General features: G+C 45.3%; 1 protein-coding gene across 2 annotated transcripts in view; it reads right to left on the reverse strand.

Annotated features, from left to right (window-relative positions):
* SFXN5 (sideroflexin 5) overlaps window positions 1-17,856 on the reverse strand; it is a 114,232-nt gene that overhangs the window by 58,858 nt on the left and 37,518 nt on the right. For both annotated transcript variants that reach the window (XM_032352455.1, XM_032352453.1), the window contains exons 4-6: window positions 16,693-16,719; window positions 16,163-16,217; window positions 14,207-14,232 (exon numbers count right to left, since the gene is read on the reverse strand). In XM_032352455.1, the coding sequence (XP_032208346.1) occupies window positions 14,207-14,232; window positions 16,163-16,217; window positions 16,693-16,719 (108 nt within the window). The remainder of the gene's footprint in view (window positions 1-14,206; window positions 14,233-16,162; window positions 16,218-16,692; window positions 16,720-17,856) is intronic.

The following is a 17,856-nucleotide window of genomic DNA, read 5'->3' on the forward strand; positions in this document are numbered from 1 at the left end:
GCTCAGCAGGGAGCCTGCTTCCCCCTCTCTCTCTGCCTGCTTCTCTGCCTACTTGTGATCTCTATCTGTCAAATAAATAAATAAAGTCTTTAAAAAAATACAATCTTAAAAAATAAGTAACATGAATTATTGGTCAGGGAAAACATCTGGGATGGGCTGTGACCATGACCACCACCACCAATTTCTTCCTTACTCCTTTTATTAAAGTCCGAATTGCACAGCGGTGTGGGCCTTTGGAGAGAGGGGCAGATTGAGTTTTTGGTCCCGATTCTTCACTCCTCCCTGCATTCATACCCGTGCCATGGGAAGAACGTATTTCCATGCTCTGGACCAGGGGCAAGTGGGAGGAGGTAGCGGCGCACCGGCCTGGAGCTCAGGCCGCAGAGGCCACTTGTGTTTCTGTTGGTCGTCTTGGGCGTCTAACATGGCCACGAGGAGACACACCCTGACTACTGTCCTGGTCTGAGGAGGGTAAAAGGCACAGCCCATGGCGGATGACTCCCAGTTGACCCCAGGCCTGTAATGAGAAGCAGGACTGCCTCCGTCAAGCATGGTGTAGACCAGCTGAACCCCAGTAATTGCAGACCCGCTAAGAATAAATGCTTACAGTCGCCACGGAAATTCTGTGGGTATTTGCTACCCAGCATGGTCGTAGCAAAAGCTGTTTAATACAGGAGTTGCTATATATGAAGAGTGAATGTGCGTGCTTTGTGGTCCAAAATTCTGTACTGTAACTAGTGCTCTTGAACTACGTCTTCACTAGTGATGTTGGTTCCTGAGCAGCCTAGCTTATCATTCCACCTGGTGACCAATCGCCCAACTCTGGGGCTGCCCCGGCCAGTCCAGGAAGAAGGGTGCTTTGGGCTTGAGCCTCATCACAGGACAGAATCCAGAATGGGCCAATGGCACCCATATAGCAAATGGCCCACAAGAAAAATCACATCTTCACTTCAGGACTCCTCCTTCAGAGGATTCTAACCTCTGCAGAGAGCTAAGATCTCACTCGGAGAGACGGGCACCACCAGGTACCCTGAGCCACTTGGCCAGAGGTGGGCCATGAACAGCAGAAGATGAAGACAGGGGAGCAGGGCCCCTGGTCACAATTCTGTGTCCTGTGATCCTGGGGCTCAGAAAGAGAGAACTGAGCAGCTCCCACTTCCTTGGCAGCCACCCATGCAACACTGACTCAAGGAATAGCAGAACGATGTTTTAAAAGTACAGAAGATTCAGGGAGGAAACTGTGTGTGTCAAAACAATCAGGTGGTGAAACCCACGTCAGGGGATGAGTACAGCACCGGGTCCAGCAACTGTCCCTGTCCGCTCCACCCCATCTCTACCTGCCTAATCCCTCCTCATTCTCTAGGTTTCAGCTTAGCTGTCACTTCCTCCAGGAAGCCCTCCCTGGCCCTTGAGGTGAGTGAGGTCCCCTGTAATACGCTCCCCCAGCACCCTGCCTGCCGTCTTTGCAGTGTTCATTTCAATAGTAAGAATCTGTTTAAAGTCTTTCTCAAGAGCTTCCAGAACCTTCAGAAGGGGTGCGAACATCAGCGTTCACTTATCACGTACCTGGGAGTCCTCACTGGTAAAGCGACGGGCCCCTGGCATCAGACCCGTTTCCTCCATCCTGACTCACTCAATTCGAAAAGGCTCCTCTTCATTTTTCAAAGACCTGCCACGGGCCCCAGTACTCAACAATGTGCCTGTTTTTTCCTTCTACTTTGTCTCCATCTTCTGATTTATGTGGCTAACGATCTGAAAAGTAACACTTCAGTGCATGAGGGGGTGATATTTAAAGGATCCCAACCAGTCAAAGAGAATATCTTTGGTCAAAGGAATGTTTGTCCCTGACCGGTCGATTCTAGCTTAACCGAGCAACACCTCTTGTGGGGTATAAACCAGGCCCAACTGACTGGTGGCAGGTTACAATGGAGGTAGGCCAGGAAGAAAATTGTGATTGGCATTTAAATGTGTGAAAAAGCAGAGTCTGGGATGAGGAGGGTTGGGAGACACCAGAAAGACTCTGGGACCCAGCCAAATCCTCACGCAAAGTGAACCCTCTGTGGTCTACCCTTCCCCCCTCCGGTGACGAAGTGACCTACACCAGCGCCTTCTGAGGTTTCTAAGTCCACGCACACAGCGGCCGTGCTCAAACCCATGGGGTTCAGCGCATAGAATCCCAGCTCTGAAAGTCCCAAGATAGGGATCTGGTTTGGAAGCGACGCAAGGGTCCTCGACTCACTGACTAGGTGCTCCGGTCTGCCCTTCTCAGTCTCCCAGCTGGAGAGGAGGGATGGGGGCCTTGAGCTCTGAGAGTTCCAAAATGACAGGGGGAAGGGAGAGGAGGACAGCGGAGTCACGGGAGGCTCGGAGCAGAGGAGGCAGGCACGGAGAGCCCCTAGGAGGAGCTCAGGCCCGCAAGAGAAACCTAGCTCCTGGCATGTGAGATATTCTAGAAGTCAAGGGTGCAGGGTACACTGGTGGAAAAGTGCAGGGAGGATAGAATGGGGACCGCCACAGCAGCCCTGCCTCCCCCCAGCCACGCGTGCATGGAAGGGACAGTGCTGCGCACCGCTTAGTGGAAACCTGGGAACAGAACTGCCCGACATAAGCAACAACAGTTGGCGGGGTTCTTTGGGGAAGGTACCCGAAGAAGAGGTGCCATGAACCGACCGCACTAGCCTCGGGAACAGCCTTGGTGCACTGGCTTAGCCACCATGCTTGTGTATAAATTGGGATCTCTTTGCCACACACCGAAGGGGGAAAAGTTCCCATCTTCAAATGTTAAGCTTAAAATAAGACACTACATGGGTGCCAGTGGATCTGTGAAATCTGCTGACTAAACTGGCACCAGCCTCTGGGAGAAAACCAGCTCGCTTCTCCTGAGCTCCAGAGAGTGAGCGGGGTGGGGGTGGGGGGGCTCTCAGGCAAGGCGGGAACCACACGGGGGTCGAGCCCAGGATGCTCACCTAGGCAGGAAGCATGGATGTTGTTTCCAGAAGCATGTCAGCTGAGGCATCTGCCAGCCTTAACCACCCCTCCCCTTCATCACTCAGGGACCCAGTTCCTAGCACATTCGCCAGCACCCCATTTCTATTTTGGTAAGCACTTGAGTGGCTTCTGCGTGTATATGTTTCTTACGTACTCTGTCACACCAGGGGCTTCCCTAAGGTGTGGACTGGAACCTTCACTCCCCTTCAGACCAGGCATTTGCTAAGATGTTCGATGCTACCAGGTGCTGGCAGTTGGGGGAGGGGTAGTTCAGGGGAACTGAAGTGGCCAGTGGGAGCGGGCTCTGGTAGAAGGGCTGGAACAGCCACAGTGCACCTTCCATACAAGGCCAGGCAGTGGTCTGGGAAGGAAAGGGACCATGAGCTCTAGGATTGCTGATCTGCATCGAAGGGCCAAGATAGAAGGCTGTGGATTCTCCTCATCCAATGACCCTTCTCAGGACCTGGCCTCTGGGCCAGCTATTCTGAATCCTGGAATATGAATATTTGGGACTAGGAAGTGGGGCTAGGTGAGCACTGTCGTTTTGCCTCCGGCAGCCACTGAGGCCTGCTGGGAGATGTCCTAGCTCATGCCGCCCATTCTCCTCCATCAAGTGTTCACACAGGAGCTCAGGGTCGGGGCACCCTATTCTCATACCCTACACATTCACTCACAGAAGGGACATTTGCTCTGGGCTTGAAGAGGACTGGTCCTTGGAGGACATTCACAGCATCTGCTTCAGCAGTAAACCCCTGACATACAAATGAGTGGACAGCACCTAAGTTCCCAGGATGCCTGCAAGGCTCTAGTGACCCGGAAATAACTGACTCATCTTGGGCAGGAAGAAGAGAATAGAAAATGATGGGGTGCCATCAATCACACCTGGTGAGCCAGAGACAGTGCTGGTGTCCCTTGGGTTAGCTGATTCATCCTAGTTTAGGAGAGCCATTGATTGCATAACTATGGGGTCCATTTGGCCTCTTATGGGGAAATGAACCCCAAATTCAACTTCTCTGGTTTGGTAAAGAGACAATACTGCTAAGTGATGTATCTTTCTTTTTCAAGTGCTGATAGAATACTTATTGAAATTATTATGGCAGATTTTTTTGCCTACGTATCAACCATTCTTCCCTTTTTACTTAGTAATGGAGTCCCTATAGTTGGGACTATACTTACTATATTCATAGTATAGTATAGTATATATATAGTTAGTATATATATAGTATATATATAGTATAGTATATACATAGTTAGTATATATATAGTATATATATAGTATAGTATATATATAGTATAGTATAGTATAGTCCCTATAGTTGGGGGATTCTACATGAAAGGTAAACAGAACTTCTGTGTGAGACTTTGAAGAAGTCTCCTTAAAGGGAACTGACTCAGTTGGGAAGGACATCCTTTTACTCCTCCCCTCTTTCTCCTCCCTGTATGTAGATGTGATGGCTGGAACTCTGACAACGTACTGGGTTATGAGGTGATTCTGATGATGGTAGCCAGCACTGAGAATGGTGTAGAAAAATGGAAGTCTGGGTTCCTGGTAGCATTATGCGAATCTGCCTGCCTCTAAACTTCTTTGATGTGAGAGAGTAATAAATTATTTTATTTAAGCCACTGTTATTTTAAACTTTTTAATATGCAGATGGTCCTAATCCCAGCAGATCTAATTGTATAATATGTTACAAAGAAAACCACAATACAACTCAAATGGCAGAACTGTAGAGGTCATAACAAAATACAATAAAGTAGAAAACAATGAGAAAAGAATACATGTTAAAAGGCCAATCGCTTGTGATTTAAAAAGTGTTCTTCTGGGGGGGGTCTAGGTGGCTCCGTCAGTTAAGCATCTGACTCTTGAATTTGGCTCAGGTCATGACCTCAGAGCCATGAGATCAAGCCCCATGTCAGGTTCTGTGCTCAGCAGGGAGTCTGCTTGAGATTCCCTCCCCCCACTCCGCCCCCACCACTCTCGCTCACTCTCTAAATAAATAAAATCTTTTTAAAAAATAAAATAAAATGTGTTCTTCTGACTATCTAATTGATTAAAGAGGATTCAAATCTTTAATTCCACACGCATTTAGAAAATAAAAACACAGATCACCATATATGACCACATATTAAATAAAGCCAGGTATTAGATTCAATCAGAAGCAAATTCACAGTCCTAAGCACTTTTTAAAAAAATATTTTATTTATTTATTTGACAGACAGAGATTACAAGTAGGTGGAGAGGCAGGCAGAGAGAGAGGAGGAAGCAGGCTCTTTGCTGAGCAGAGAGCCCGATGTGCGGGCTCAATCCCAGGACCCTGGGAATCATGACCTGAGCTGAAGGCAGAGGCTTTAACTCACTAAGCCACCCAGGTGCCCCCCTAAGCACTTTTATTAGAAAGAAAGACTGAGAATAAATAAAGCATTCAAGGTAAAAAGTAAAAAACAACAACAAACAAACCAAAACAACAACAACAAAAATCCCACAAACATACCAAAGAAAAGAGAAAAGGATATTACAAAAACAAAAGCAGAAATGAATCGATTAGGAAATGGAAACAGAAGAACTGATAAATACATCCAAGAGCTGGTTCCGGGATGCGACTCTCACAAATCTGCTTATTCTAATAAAGGAGACGGAGGTGAAAAGGGGGACAGGACTCAAAACCAATCCAAGGAAAGGTCATTATATATTTTTTACAGATTTTCTTTATTTATTTTACTTAATTTTACAAAGATTTTATTTATTTATCAGAGAGAGAGAGAGAGAGAGAGCACAAGCAGGGGGAGTGGCAGGCAGAGGAAGAAGCAGGCTCTCTGCTGCTCAAGGAGCCCAATGTGGGGCTTGATCCCAGGACCCTGGGATCATGACCTGAGCAGAAAGCAGATGATTACACCACTGAGCCACCCAGGCATCCCTTATTTATTTATTTCAGAAAGAGAGAGAGCATGGAGATGGAGGGGGAGAGAGAAGCCCAAGCAGATTCTGAACTGAGCTTGGAGCCCAATGTGGGGCTCAATCTCGGGACACTCAAATAATGATCTGAGCTGAAATGAAGGGTCAGACGCTCAACTGACCGAGCCACCCAGGCGCCCCTGGGAAGAACATTATATTTAAAAACATCAACATTAGAACTTTCTACAAAAAAAGACACCAAAGAGTGAAGAGGAAATAGCAGGGAGAAGAGATTTACAATGTGTATATTTCAAAGGATTATTATCCAAATATATAAAGAACTCTTACAAATCAATTAGGAAAATACAACTAATGGAAGAATGGACAGGATGTGAACAGGTAATTCACAGAAGAGGAAGTATAAATGGTAAATAAATAGATGAAAAGCAGCACAATCTTTTTGGTATTCGGGGAAATAAAAATTAAAACCATAGTGAGATGCTACCTTTCTCCCATGGGTTGGCATACTGAAAAGTCTAAAAATATGAATACCAATGTTACGTAAAATAGCTATCAAAAATGTAAACGGCACGGCCATTTACACAGCAAATTCACTTTCTAGAATGGGTCTCTGAGCAGTCTTCATACTTGTGCAAAAAGAAGTTCGCAAGGATTTTTCACAACACTGTTATTTCTAATAGCAAATAATCAGAAACAACCAAAATCCATCACTGGGGAGAGAATACTACTCAGCAGGAAGAAACGAATGAATGAAGCAGATCTTTATGTAGGCAAACTGCTAAGTGTAATAAGGTAATTCTAGATACTATTGTATTTTTAATGGAAAAAAAAATACAAAACAAAAGAGAATGTTTAAATGTATGCAAATGCCTAGAAAAAAGCCTAAAAGTTCACACCAAAGTTCTAACAGAGGTTACTTCTGGGAGCAGATTTGGGGTTGAGCCTTGTCAGGGGAATTTCTATGTTTTTTTTGGTATTGTTTGAATTCTAGAGCTGAGAGAACATATTCATGTATTACTTGTATAACTTTTAAAATATTCTTTAAAAAAGTCTTGGTGGTATTTTTGAATTCTAAAGAACATATTCATGTATTACTTGTATAATTTTATAAAATATACAGAGGAGATTTTTTTAAATCCTGAGGATATTTCTGAATTCCAAAGATAAAGAGGAAAAATACCAAAAGATCCCAAGGGGAGTGGGGGAGGTTTACCTACAAAGGAAAAGAGAATCAGGCCAACTATTGTTCATGTATGAGAGAGAGAAAAAAGACATTTCCAGATATGCAAGGACTCAAAAAGTATATTGCCCACACACTCTGAATATTATTCAAAGAAGTGCTCCAGCCAAACATAGAATACACACACACACACACACACACACACACACACACACACACACACTGAGCCCAAATAATTGTGAAGTTTCATACAGGTGTTAATTAAGCAAGGATTCAAAAATCTGATGAAATTTCAAATTATTTCCAAAATCTTGGCAGGTGTGTATGGGTAAAATGGTAGAGGGTGCAGTAAAACAGTATGTTAAAAGTCTCTTCCTGGGGCACCTGGGTGGTTCAGTCGTTTAAGCTTCTCATGGGTTATGGGATTGCACCTCGAGAAGCACTCTGCACCCAGAGGGAAGTCGGCTTGAAGATTCTCTCCCTCTATGCCTCCCCCAACTCACATGCACATACTCTCTCCTTCTCAAATAAGTAAACGAATCTTTTAGAAGTCTCTTCGTATGTGGGGAGGGTTGAGAAGGTCATATTTATTATTCAATTATTGATATTGATAGGGTAAATGTAATGGAACCAGTACGTAAAATACTACAGATCAATAGTAATTACAGAAAAGTCAGATGTTTCCCCTTTCAAACCACTTAAGAAACCAAAGGACCACTGAAAAGATCACTCCAGCACAAATCGGGAAAAGAAGTAAAAACGATAGCAAAGCTTAGTAAACCAACCAAACAAACACTCAAAGGCCGGGATAAGTGGTCACGATAACCAGGGGCAGAACAAATATGAATGTGTTCCATTTATTATTAAAATTAAAGACCAGGGGTGCCTGGGTGGCTCAGTCGTGAAGCATCTGCCTTCAGCTCAGGTCATGATCCCAGGTCCCGGGATGGAGCCCCACATCAGGCTCCCTGCTCAGCGGGAAGCCTTCTTCCCCGTCTCCCACCTCCCTTGCTTGTGTTCCCTCTCTTGCTGTGTCTCTCTCTGTCAAATAAATACATAAAATCTTTTTTTAAAAAATTGAAAGACCATATTTCTCACACTAGGGCAAAGAAGTAAAATTCAGCGATAGTTTGTCAGAAGACATAGAATACAAAATGACACAGAAATCAAACGTCACTCATATAAAGGTGTAGGCAATGATTTACAAGGTGAATAAACAAAACAGGAATGGAAACATTGATATCAGATGAAGTAGAATTCAAGACAATATTCACTGAAACGGGGATCTTTGTGCATGCGTGAGTGAGGCAGACTGAGGGATGCTACCATTCATCACCACGCGACACTATCACAACACCACTGACTACATTCCCTGCGCTGTGACTTTCACTCCCAGGACTCAATCATTCGGTAACTGGAAGCCTGTATCTCCCACTCCCCTTCACCCATTTTGCCCATTCCCCCATCCCCTTCCTCTGGCTAATAATCAGTTTGTTCTCTATATTTATAGGTCTGCTTCTGCTGTTTGGCTATTCATTTGTTTTGTTTTTTTAGATTCCACATATAAGTGACATCATATGATGTTTGTCTTTCTCTGTCTGACTCACTTCACTTTGCATAATACTTTCTAAAGGTCCATTTATGTTGTCACAAATGGCAAGATCTCATCCTTTTTATGGCTGAGTAATGTTCCATGATGTGTTCCATGGCATATTTTCCATACACACACACACACACACACACACACATATATAAAAATATATATTCCATGGCATGTATGTATATGTGTGTGTGTATGTACATACACCACATCTTCCTTACCCATTCTTCTATGGACGGACACTTGAATTGCTTCTGTATCTTGGCTATTATAAATAATGCTGCAATAAACATAGGACTACATGTATCTTTTTGAATTAGTGTTTTCATTTTCTTTAGGTTAACAGAATTACTGGATTATACGGTACTTCTATTTTTAATTTTTTGAGGAACCTCCACACTGTCTTCTGCAGTAGCTGTACCAGTCTACATTACCACCAACAGTGCATGAGGGGTCCTCTTTCTCCACAACCTCGCCAACACTTGCTATTTCATCTTTTTGATTCTAGCTATTCTGACAGGTGTGAGGTGATATCTCACTGTGGTTTTGATCTGCATTTCCTTGAGGATGAGTGATGTCGAGTATCCTTTTATGTGTCTGTTGGCCATCTGCATGTCTTCTTTAGAAAAATGTCTATTCAGGTCCTCTGGCCATGTTCTAATTGGATTATTTGGTTTCTGGTGTTGAGTCATGTAAGTATTTTATATATTTTGGATATTAATACCTTATTGGATGTATCATTTGCAAATATCTTCTCCCATCTGGTAGGTTGCCTTTTAGTTTTGTTGATTTTCTTTGTTGTGCAGAAACTTCTTATTTTGATGTAGTCCCAATAGTTTATTTTTGTTTTTGTTTCCCTTGTCTCAGGAGACAAACCTTGAGAAATGTTGCTCCAATACGTTATAGTTTTAAGTGCAATTGTAAATGCTTTTTAAAAAAAATATATCATGTTCTAAATGTTTTCTATAGGTTCATGGGCCTCCAAAAAAATTTTTATACTGGTCTAACATCCAGATATCTTTTAAAAATAGTAGATCTTTTTTTTAAAATATTTTATTTATTTATTTGACAGAGAAAGAGAGAGAGAGATCATAAGTAGGCAGAGAGGCAGGCAGAGAGAGAGGGGGAAGCAGGCTCCCTACCGAGCAGAAGGCCCGATGCAATGCGGGGCTCCATCTCAGGACCCTGGGATCATGACCTGAGCCGAAGTCAGAGTTAGCTTAACACACTGAGCCACCTAGGAGCCCCTAAAATAGTAGTTCTGGTCTCTAGTAGTCCTTAGTCTCCCAGGAAAATGTTGGAAATAGGTATTCTTATGCTGTTCCAGACATTAAGAATTTACCTTTATCTGTTTTATCTTTAAGGACGGTGCTTGCTTTGGGATTGGGATTTTATTTTTTTGATAAACCTCTATGAGTTAACAAAGTTCCCTTCTGAATCTAACCCACTCTTTTAAAAAAAAGTCATAAATGGAGTTACGTTTTATCTTAACAAATGATTTTTCTAAATCTACCAGGATTATCACATTTCTTCTTCCATTTCCATTAATGTGACGAACTATACTAATACATTCTCTAATATTACCATTCTTGGTAAAAATTATTTGATGGTGATGGGGCGCCTGGGTGGCTCAGTGGGTTAAAAATTATTTGGTGATGAACATGTTTTAATGCATTGCTGGATTCGACTTGTTATTTCACTTAGACTCCTAGATGCAATTTCATAAGTGATATTAGCCTATAATTTTTCTTTCTTCAATTTACTTCTTTGGTATTTGTCTCAAAGTGCCTCATAGATGAATTGGGAGACATTTCTTCTTTTTCTTTCTTTCTTTTTTTTTAAGATTTTATTTCTTTATTTGAGAGAGAGAGAGAAACAGAGGGAACATAAGCAGGGCAGAGGGAGAGGGAGAAGCAGGCTCCCCGCTGAGTCGGGAGCCCATGCGGGGCTCAATCCCAGGTTCCTGGGATCATGACCTAAGCGGAAGACAGAGCGAGACACAGGGAGAGAGAATGAACCCAAGCAGGGGGAGTGGGAGAGAGAGAAGCAGGCTTCCCGCCGAGCAGGGAGCGCCATGCAGGACTCATCCCAGGAGACTGGGATCATGACCTGAACTGAAGGCAGATGTTTCACGAATTAGCCACCCAGGCGCCCCACATTTCCTCTTTTTAATTCTCTTTTAGGAGTTAAATGAAAATTGAGTTTGGCTATTATTCCAAGAGTGGTCACCGGGAAGACTGTGGGCGTCTATTAGTGATGTTTGTTTGTTTGTTCTTTGGTGCATGTATTTTAAACAACTGATTTAATTTCTCTCTATTCATAGTCTATTCAAACTCGATATTTCCTCTTGGCGATCTCTGGGAAGCTATACTTCCTCAGAAAGGTGTCCTGTTCTTATATGTCTTCAAATTTATTACCCCAGATCGTTCAGTGTGTTCTGGTTTTAAACTCCTATTGTATCTATAGTTATTGTACATTTTGTTCCTAATATGTTTATTTGCATCTTCTTTTTTCTTGCTCAGTGGTTCCAGAAATGTCTATTTAATTAGTCATTTCACAGAAGTTAGAAATTTACCCTCAAGATATATCTCTAACAGCATCAAAACAATATGCCCAGGATTACCCATTCTGGCATTCTTCATAATAGCAAAACAGTGGAAATAGTCTCAACTTCCATATGCAAGAAATTAGCGGAATCAATTATGTACTTGCACATAGTAGACTACCATATAGCTATTAAAAAAAAAAAAAAAGAATGAAGACCTCTATAAACTGATGGGTCATGATTTCCAGAATATGTCATTAAGTGGGAAAAAACACTGTGCACAGAGTCTTGTAGAATGCGACCTTTTGTATAAGAAAAAAGGGGAAATATGTTTGCATCTGCTCATTTTTAGAAAAAGAAATAAGGATAAAATTGTTTACCCACAGAGGATGGGTGGGGAGGAGATAAAAGGGATAAGGAGGGGAATGGAATTTGTATCATGCCTTTTTTTTTTTTTAAGATTTTATTTATTTATTTGACAGAGAGAGATCACAAGTAGGCAGAGAGGCAGGCAGAGAGAGAGAGAGAGGAGGAAGCAGGCTCCCTGCTGAGCAGAGAGCCCGATGTGGGACTCGATCCCAGGACCCTGAGATCATGACCTGAGCCGAAAGCTGCGGCTTAACCCACTGAGCCACCCAGGCACCCCTGTATCATGCCTTTTTAATGTAGCTTTGACTTTTGAATGATGTTAATATTTTACAAGTTTCCAAAAAAAAAACAGATCAGGAGCACCTGGGTGGCTCAGTTGGTTAAGCGACTGCCTTCGGCTCAGGTCATGATCCTGGAGTCCTGGGATCGATCCCCACATCGGGCTCTCTGCTCAGAGGGAAACCTGCTTCTCCCTCTGACCCTCCCCTTCTCATGCACTCTCTCTTTCTCATTCTCTCTCTCTCAAATAAATAAATAAAATCTTTAAAAAAATCAATAAGAAGGAGGAAGCAACTAAAACCGAACGCCAACAACAAATAAACCCAACTGTATATCAAACAAATAACAATCACACAGAAGAAACACACAATTCAAATAACTTTTGAACACAATTCTCTGTATACCCTCATTAGGATATATTCTAAGAACATCAAAGAAATCTCAAGTTAATACACTTAGTGGGGATAGGGCTGATGTAGCAATTCTGAAATGCTCTCATCTGTGTATAAGACTTGGTAAGTGAGTACATATATGGTTGTTGGATTCTCATTCACGGAGAAGGGAGACAGAAATACGGGATGGGAGGAGTGTGAGACGGCTAAGATGCTGGACTGGAATTACTGGCACGAACTCATCATTCTGAAGTCGTATCTCCTAAGTCTGAATGCTAAGAGGGCCTAGAAACAATGACTCTCCAGTAACGGTGAGCGCACCTCACATCCAGATCTTGGTGTCCAAACACCATTCTCCCCTGAACGGAACGAGAGCGCTTTGGAGAAACAGACGATTCCAGGACTGGGGCTCAGCAAGTACAAGATGGGTCTGGAACACCCACACCTCGTGCCAGGAAGTTTTGAAGTTCTCAGAGGAAACGGAAGACACGTCATATGGACAGAGAAATAGCTCTAAAGGGTTCCTAATTGTCACATTTGGCACAATGTGTAGATCAAAATGAATAATAACAGAAGTAAATTGTTACTGAATCAAAAAAATTGCCCTGAACATACTGATCATTGTAAAAACATTAAAGGGGGAGGCAGAAGGGGGAAAACTCTTATTCACAGGAGAGGGCCTGCCCATAAATATAGAAAGAATGATATCTGGGAAATACATGGGAAATACTGCAACTAGGTGACGACTCTCTTCCCAGTTAGGTTTTCACTCATGGTTTTAGTATCTGTTGGTCATTCTTTTGTTTTTCAACTTTATGCTAATAGGAAGAAAGCAACGATTAACATTTATGTACTCCTTTCTCTTGAAGTAAATGCCCAAAATCACAGTTACTGGCTCACACTGGATGTTAATGTATGTTTCACTTCACAAGAGACCACACAACATTCACACACACCCCCGTCCAGATCACAGATCTAGGATCGAGAGCTGCCTTCGGTGGTTCTCTAATCCTGTGGTATCATCTGGGAGAAATGAGGGGAAACAGCCTCTAAAAGACTTGTACAATCACATTCAAAGCCGCACTGCTTGTTGTGTGAACTCCAAACCGGAACCAGCCCCAGGGTTCACCCAAAGTAGGATGGATAAATTTTGATATAGTTGTAACAACAGGGCTACGAACCCATCAGCCATGAGAAATGACTATGACATGCAACAACACGGATGAGTCTCACCATGTTGAGTGAAGGGAGCCAGACCCGGACAGGGACATCCTGATGATTCACTTACATAACAGTCAGTAACAGGCCGGACAGGAACACAGTGGGGGAAGTCAGAAAAGTGATTCCCTGGGGGACTGGGGGCTGTGGGAGAGGGTGCTGAGGGCTGCTAATGCTCTAAGTGAGCCTTACTTGTGTTTGCTTTGTAAAACCCTACCATGCTGTATATTAGTTTTGCTCATATATATATATATATATATATATATATATATATATTTTTTTTTTTTTTTTTTTTTTTTTTTTTTAAACAGAACAAACCTAACCCTGATTCCAGAACTAAGCAAAAAGAATACTGACTCCTTTCTGAGTTCTTTCTAAAGTTTAGGTTTCAGAAGGCGTGCTTATTTTCTGACTTCCTAAGTTTTTCGGAAAACTCGCCTGTGACTAGCAAGTCCTGGTGACGATACTCGGGATGGCAGCCGGCAGGGAGAATGCACTTTGAGGCTCTGTGTTGGCTGCATGTGGGCACGCACGCCTTTATGGAAAGAAACTGGACAATACGCATCAAGAGAAAGAAAAAGACTTAAACGCCACTTTATCTGATAATTCCCCTCCAGGAATTTATCCTCAATCAACATCTCAAATATTTATGACCAATGCTGTAAAGTTATACATTAAAAAAATGTTTTAGAGAAGAAAACCCTTTGCAGGTGATACTTACAATTGGCGTTCCAAAAGGAATGTAACCTGAAGCGGGGAAAGAAGAGGGTCAGGGCTTCCGGTCCCACCGTCGCCATCCTACCCACCACTCGACAGAGACACTGGAAGAGGCTTCTGGGTTTACTCTGGTCAGTGGCCCTGATGAGGCTCCTCCAGCCCCCAGACTTTTTCCTGGCTCAGCCCTCCCCAGGAGAGAGGGCTCCCCTGTGTCCCTCTGCCGCCCTCTCTCTGTCCCCCTTTAGCCAGACAGTTCTTACTCCCCTCCAAAACTCAGGGGCCCATTGCCAAGGGCAGGCTGCCCACTGCTGGCGGACCATCACGCTATACTCAGTGTTCCTCCCATGATTTCCCCCATGATGTATGACATTACTGGCCCACACCCACTCCACACATTCCACAGCTTCCAAAGGCTCTGGAATGTTCTCCTCTGACCTTGCCTTTCTAGCACACATCTTTACTTCCCCGGCATCATGACCAATTCTGGAAAGGGAACTCCCCACACACTAACCCTAACTCTAACCCCTTAACCCTAACCCAAACCCTCTACATGCCAGAGGTCCTCTGTAACTTTCTCGTACCCTGGCCAGACACCCTGAGGAGGGCAGGATAGAGCACTGTTTCCTCACTGCTCACTGCCCCCACACTGTGGGAGGCTCCCTCCACAGGCCCCACTCTGCTGTCACTGGGCAGCCTCGAGTCCCTGACCTCTGACTTACGGCAGTCAGTCAGCTGGGGGAGGGACCACAGACGACCACGCTTATCTGAGTCCTCTAAAGCAAGGGTTTGTGAGCTGTCACTCTCCTGCCCACATTCCTCTGGAGACAGATCCAAGGTTTGATGGGAGTGTGACAAAAGAGAATCCAGGCCCCAGGTGAGAGGTTGCTGTGGCCACGTGCAGGGACTGTGCGCACCAACAGCCACAGCTACAAGACACTTGAGGCTGTGGTGCCTGGGACCCCCTCACGGCCAAGCACAGAGGCTCAGGGGGCACTCACTGCCTCAGTGGGCACAATGGTGTCACATGCTTGTGTGTTCTGTCACCCACATGAGGTCAGGCTCCCTGGGGGTGAGGATCCTGACTGAGCCAGCTGAGAACAGCCCCCGAGGGAGACCCTTTCTCCAGTCCCCTGAGGACTTTCTGAGGCAGCAGCCAGCAGCCCTCCCCGCAACCCTGCCAGAGTGCCCCAGTGCACTGAGAAAAGTCACAGAGTAGGCCTCAGCACTCTGGTGTGACGCTGACCTCCACTGTGTGACTCTGGACAAGGCCTGGAGCCTCTCGAAACTACAGGCAGGATGGACACGCTGGCCCCCGGCTCAGGGCGTGCAAGCGCTCTCTAGACTACGAAGCTGGGCACACAGAGCTCTCCCTCTCGTGACCCCAGGGCAGGGACTTCCTGGTGGCAGGGATCTTCTGTCCACTCCCCCATGCCACCCCCTCCGCCACCGGTCTCCACAGAACAGGGATCCACCTCCCATGGATGGGCACTCATGCCAACGCAGCATTCTGGAGTAGAGGGGAGCCTGGGGATTAAGCACCTTTAAGGGAGCGTGGTTTGGAGGGAAAGAGCACGATATGCACAGGGAAGGTTAGGGAGGAATGACTCACAGAAAGCAGGGCCTGCCCGACTCCACCTCCAGTGTCACCCCTGAGGCTGTCGCTAAGTAAGTAGTATCTAACTAGCTGGGGGCACCCGATTTCCCCCATGGAGGCCTCCGCTCCACCCCCACCACTCAGGCAGAAGAGGAAGACGGGCACATTTTTTTTTTTAAAGCCCCATAGGTGATTCTGAGGCCTGGCCAGAGGTCTGTAAAGTTGAGCCAAGGGGAACATGCAGGGAAAAACGTGGCTCGGCATGTCACAGGTTCTGTCCCTCCATGGACTGCGGCCCCTGGGTGTTCCCAGAGCTGGGACCAGCGCCCGAGGCTGGGCAGAATCAGAAGGGTCCCATGGGCTTACCTGACATTCTGAAGGGCATGAAGATCTTCTCATTGGTATCTGGGTGTAGAATAGCCTGGCAAGAGCAGAGAACAAGGCACAGGGTGACTGTGGGGAGGGGAGGGGAGTGGACAGGGGGACAAGAGAGGGAGGAAAGAGGGAAAGGAGAGCTCCCCAAGGACTGGCTGGTCAGTCCTTTCCCACCATTCAAGGCAAGAGAACACCAGAACATGGGCCCCCAACAGGACTTTTCCTGACACTCACTCAAAGCTGAATGCAGGGGAGTGGGACTACATCTATCTGGCAGATCCTCTGTCCCCGGGGCCTGGTATTTGGTAGGCATGTAAAGATTTTGTGGAAGGCCCCCACAGGGAAGGAGCTCAGGGGCCCAGGGAAAGGCAAGGGGCCTGAGTTCTGGCAGTCAGAAACTCAGGCCCTGGTTATGGGGGAAGGAGAAAGGGCAAGGCAGCTGGGCTGGCTAATGGGGCACAACCGTGAATCCCCAGGGCAGAGCAGGCCAAGGGAAAGAAACAAATCCAAAATAGAATTACCTGCTTGATTTTCTGTGCACTCCAGAGCTGCAAGGAAGGAACGATGGGGGGGCGGGGGGGGAGAAGGAAAAGAAAATAAAGGACAAAAATTAAAAGCCCATATCAATTGACAGTCTCATAAACTACATTTTTTAACCAAGAGATCTAGCCCCAAAGGGTACAAGAGGCTCAGGCTGCCCTGGCACCCCCAAGCCTGGTGGCTTCCCTGGAGCTGTGGCATCAGGCATCCCAGGACAGCAGAACCAGGGGATCTCACGCAGACCATGCAAACCAAGGGTTCTCTCCTCTGGCTGTGCTGTAAAACTACTTGAAAAATTCTTCCACCAATGTTCTAGTTGATTCTAAGGTACAGCCAGGTATGAAGCCCTGATTTGAATCAAGACACTTCCATTGTCTCCCGGAATCACTAGAAGCATCATAGCATGAGTTCTTCAAAGCTGGATGGACTGCCCAGATTCCTGGCTTTGCCCCTCCTTCCTCTGAGCCTCCATTTCCTTACCTGCAAAATGGGGTAATAGCGGTGCCTCCACCATCACAGAAGAGGTCTGGGAAAGGTGCCTGGAGCAGTGCTCGGCACAGAGTAGGTGCTTTATGGCTGCTAACCGCTGTGGGTATTATTATCCCTATTGTTGTGGTTCTTGTAAGAAGGTTGCAAGAGGAAGAAAGCTGCTTTCAAGCAAGCGGTGAGGTTGTCTCTCCCACACGGGGGTGGGAGACAGGCTGGACCGACAGAACCATTCCCAATTCCTTCAAACGATATCAATACTGAACCTCACTGAGTCTAAGATATCACTGATCCTAAGAGGTATTGTCATGTGCCAGTGAGAAGACCTCCATCCCAAGACCTCCATCCATTAAGACTCATCCATTTGAGAGACGTTAAAATGTGGTAAGATGAAATGTTTAGAATCAAGAAAACATAGCAAATAAAAATGTGCACGTGGGCAAAAAGGCAATGCCTTTTTTTAAAGATTTTATTTATTTATTTGACAGACAGAGATCACAAGTAGGCAGAGAGGTAGGCAGAGAGAGAGAGAGGGGGAAGCAGGCTCCCCGCTGAGCAGAGAGCCCCATGCAGAGCTCGATCCCAGGACCCTGAGATCAAGACCTGGGTAGAAGGCAGAGGCTTAACCCATTGAACCACCCAGGCACCCCAAAGGCAGT

The sequence above is a fragment of the Mustela erminea genome, chromosome 7, assembly GCF_009829155.1.
Source record: "Mustela erminea isolate mMusErm1 chromosome 7, mMusErm1.Pri, whole genome shotgun sequence".
In the NCBI taxonomy this organism is placed as follows: Eukaryota; Metazoa; Chordata; class Mammalia; order Carnivora; family Mustelidae; genus Mustela; species Mustela erminea.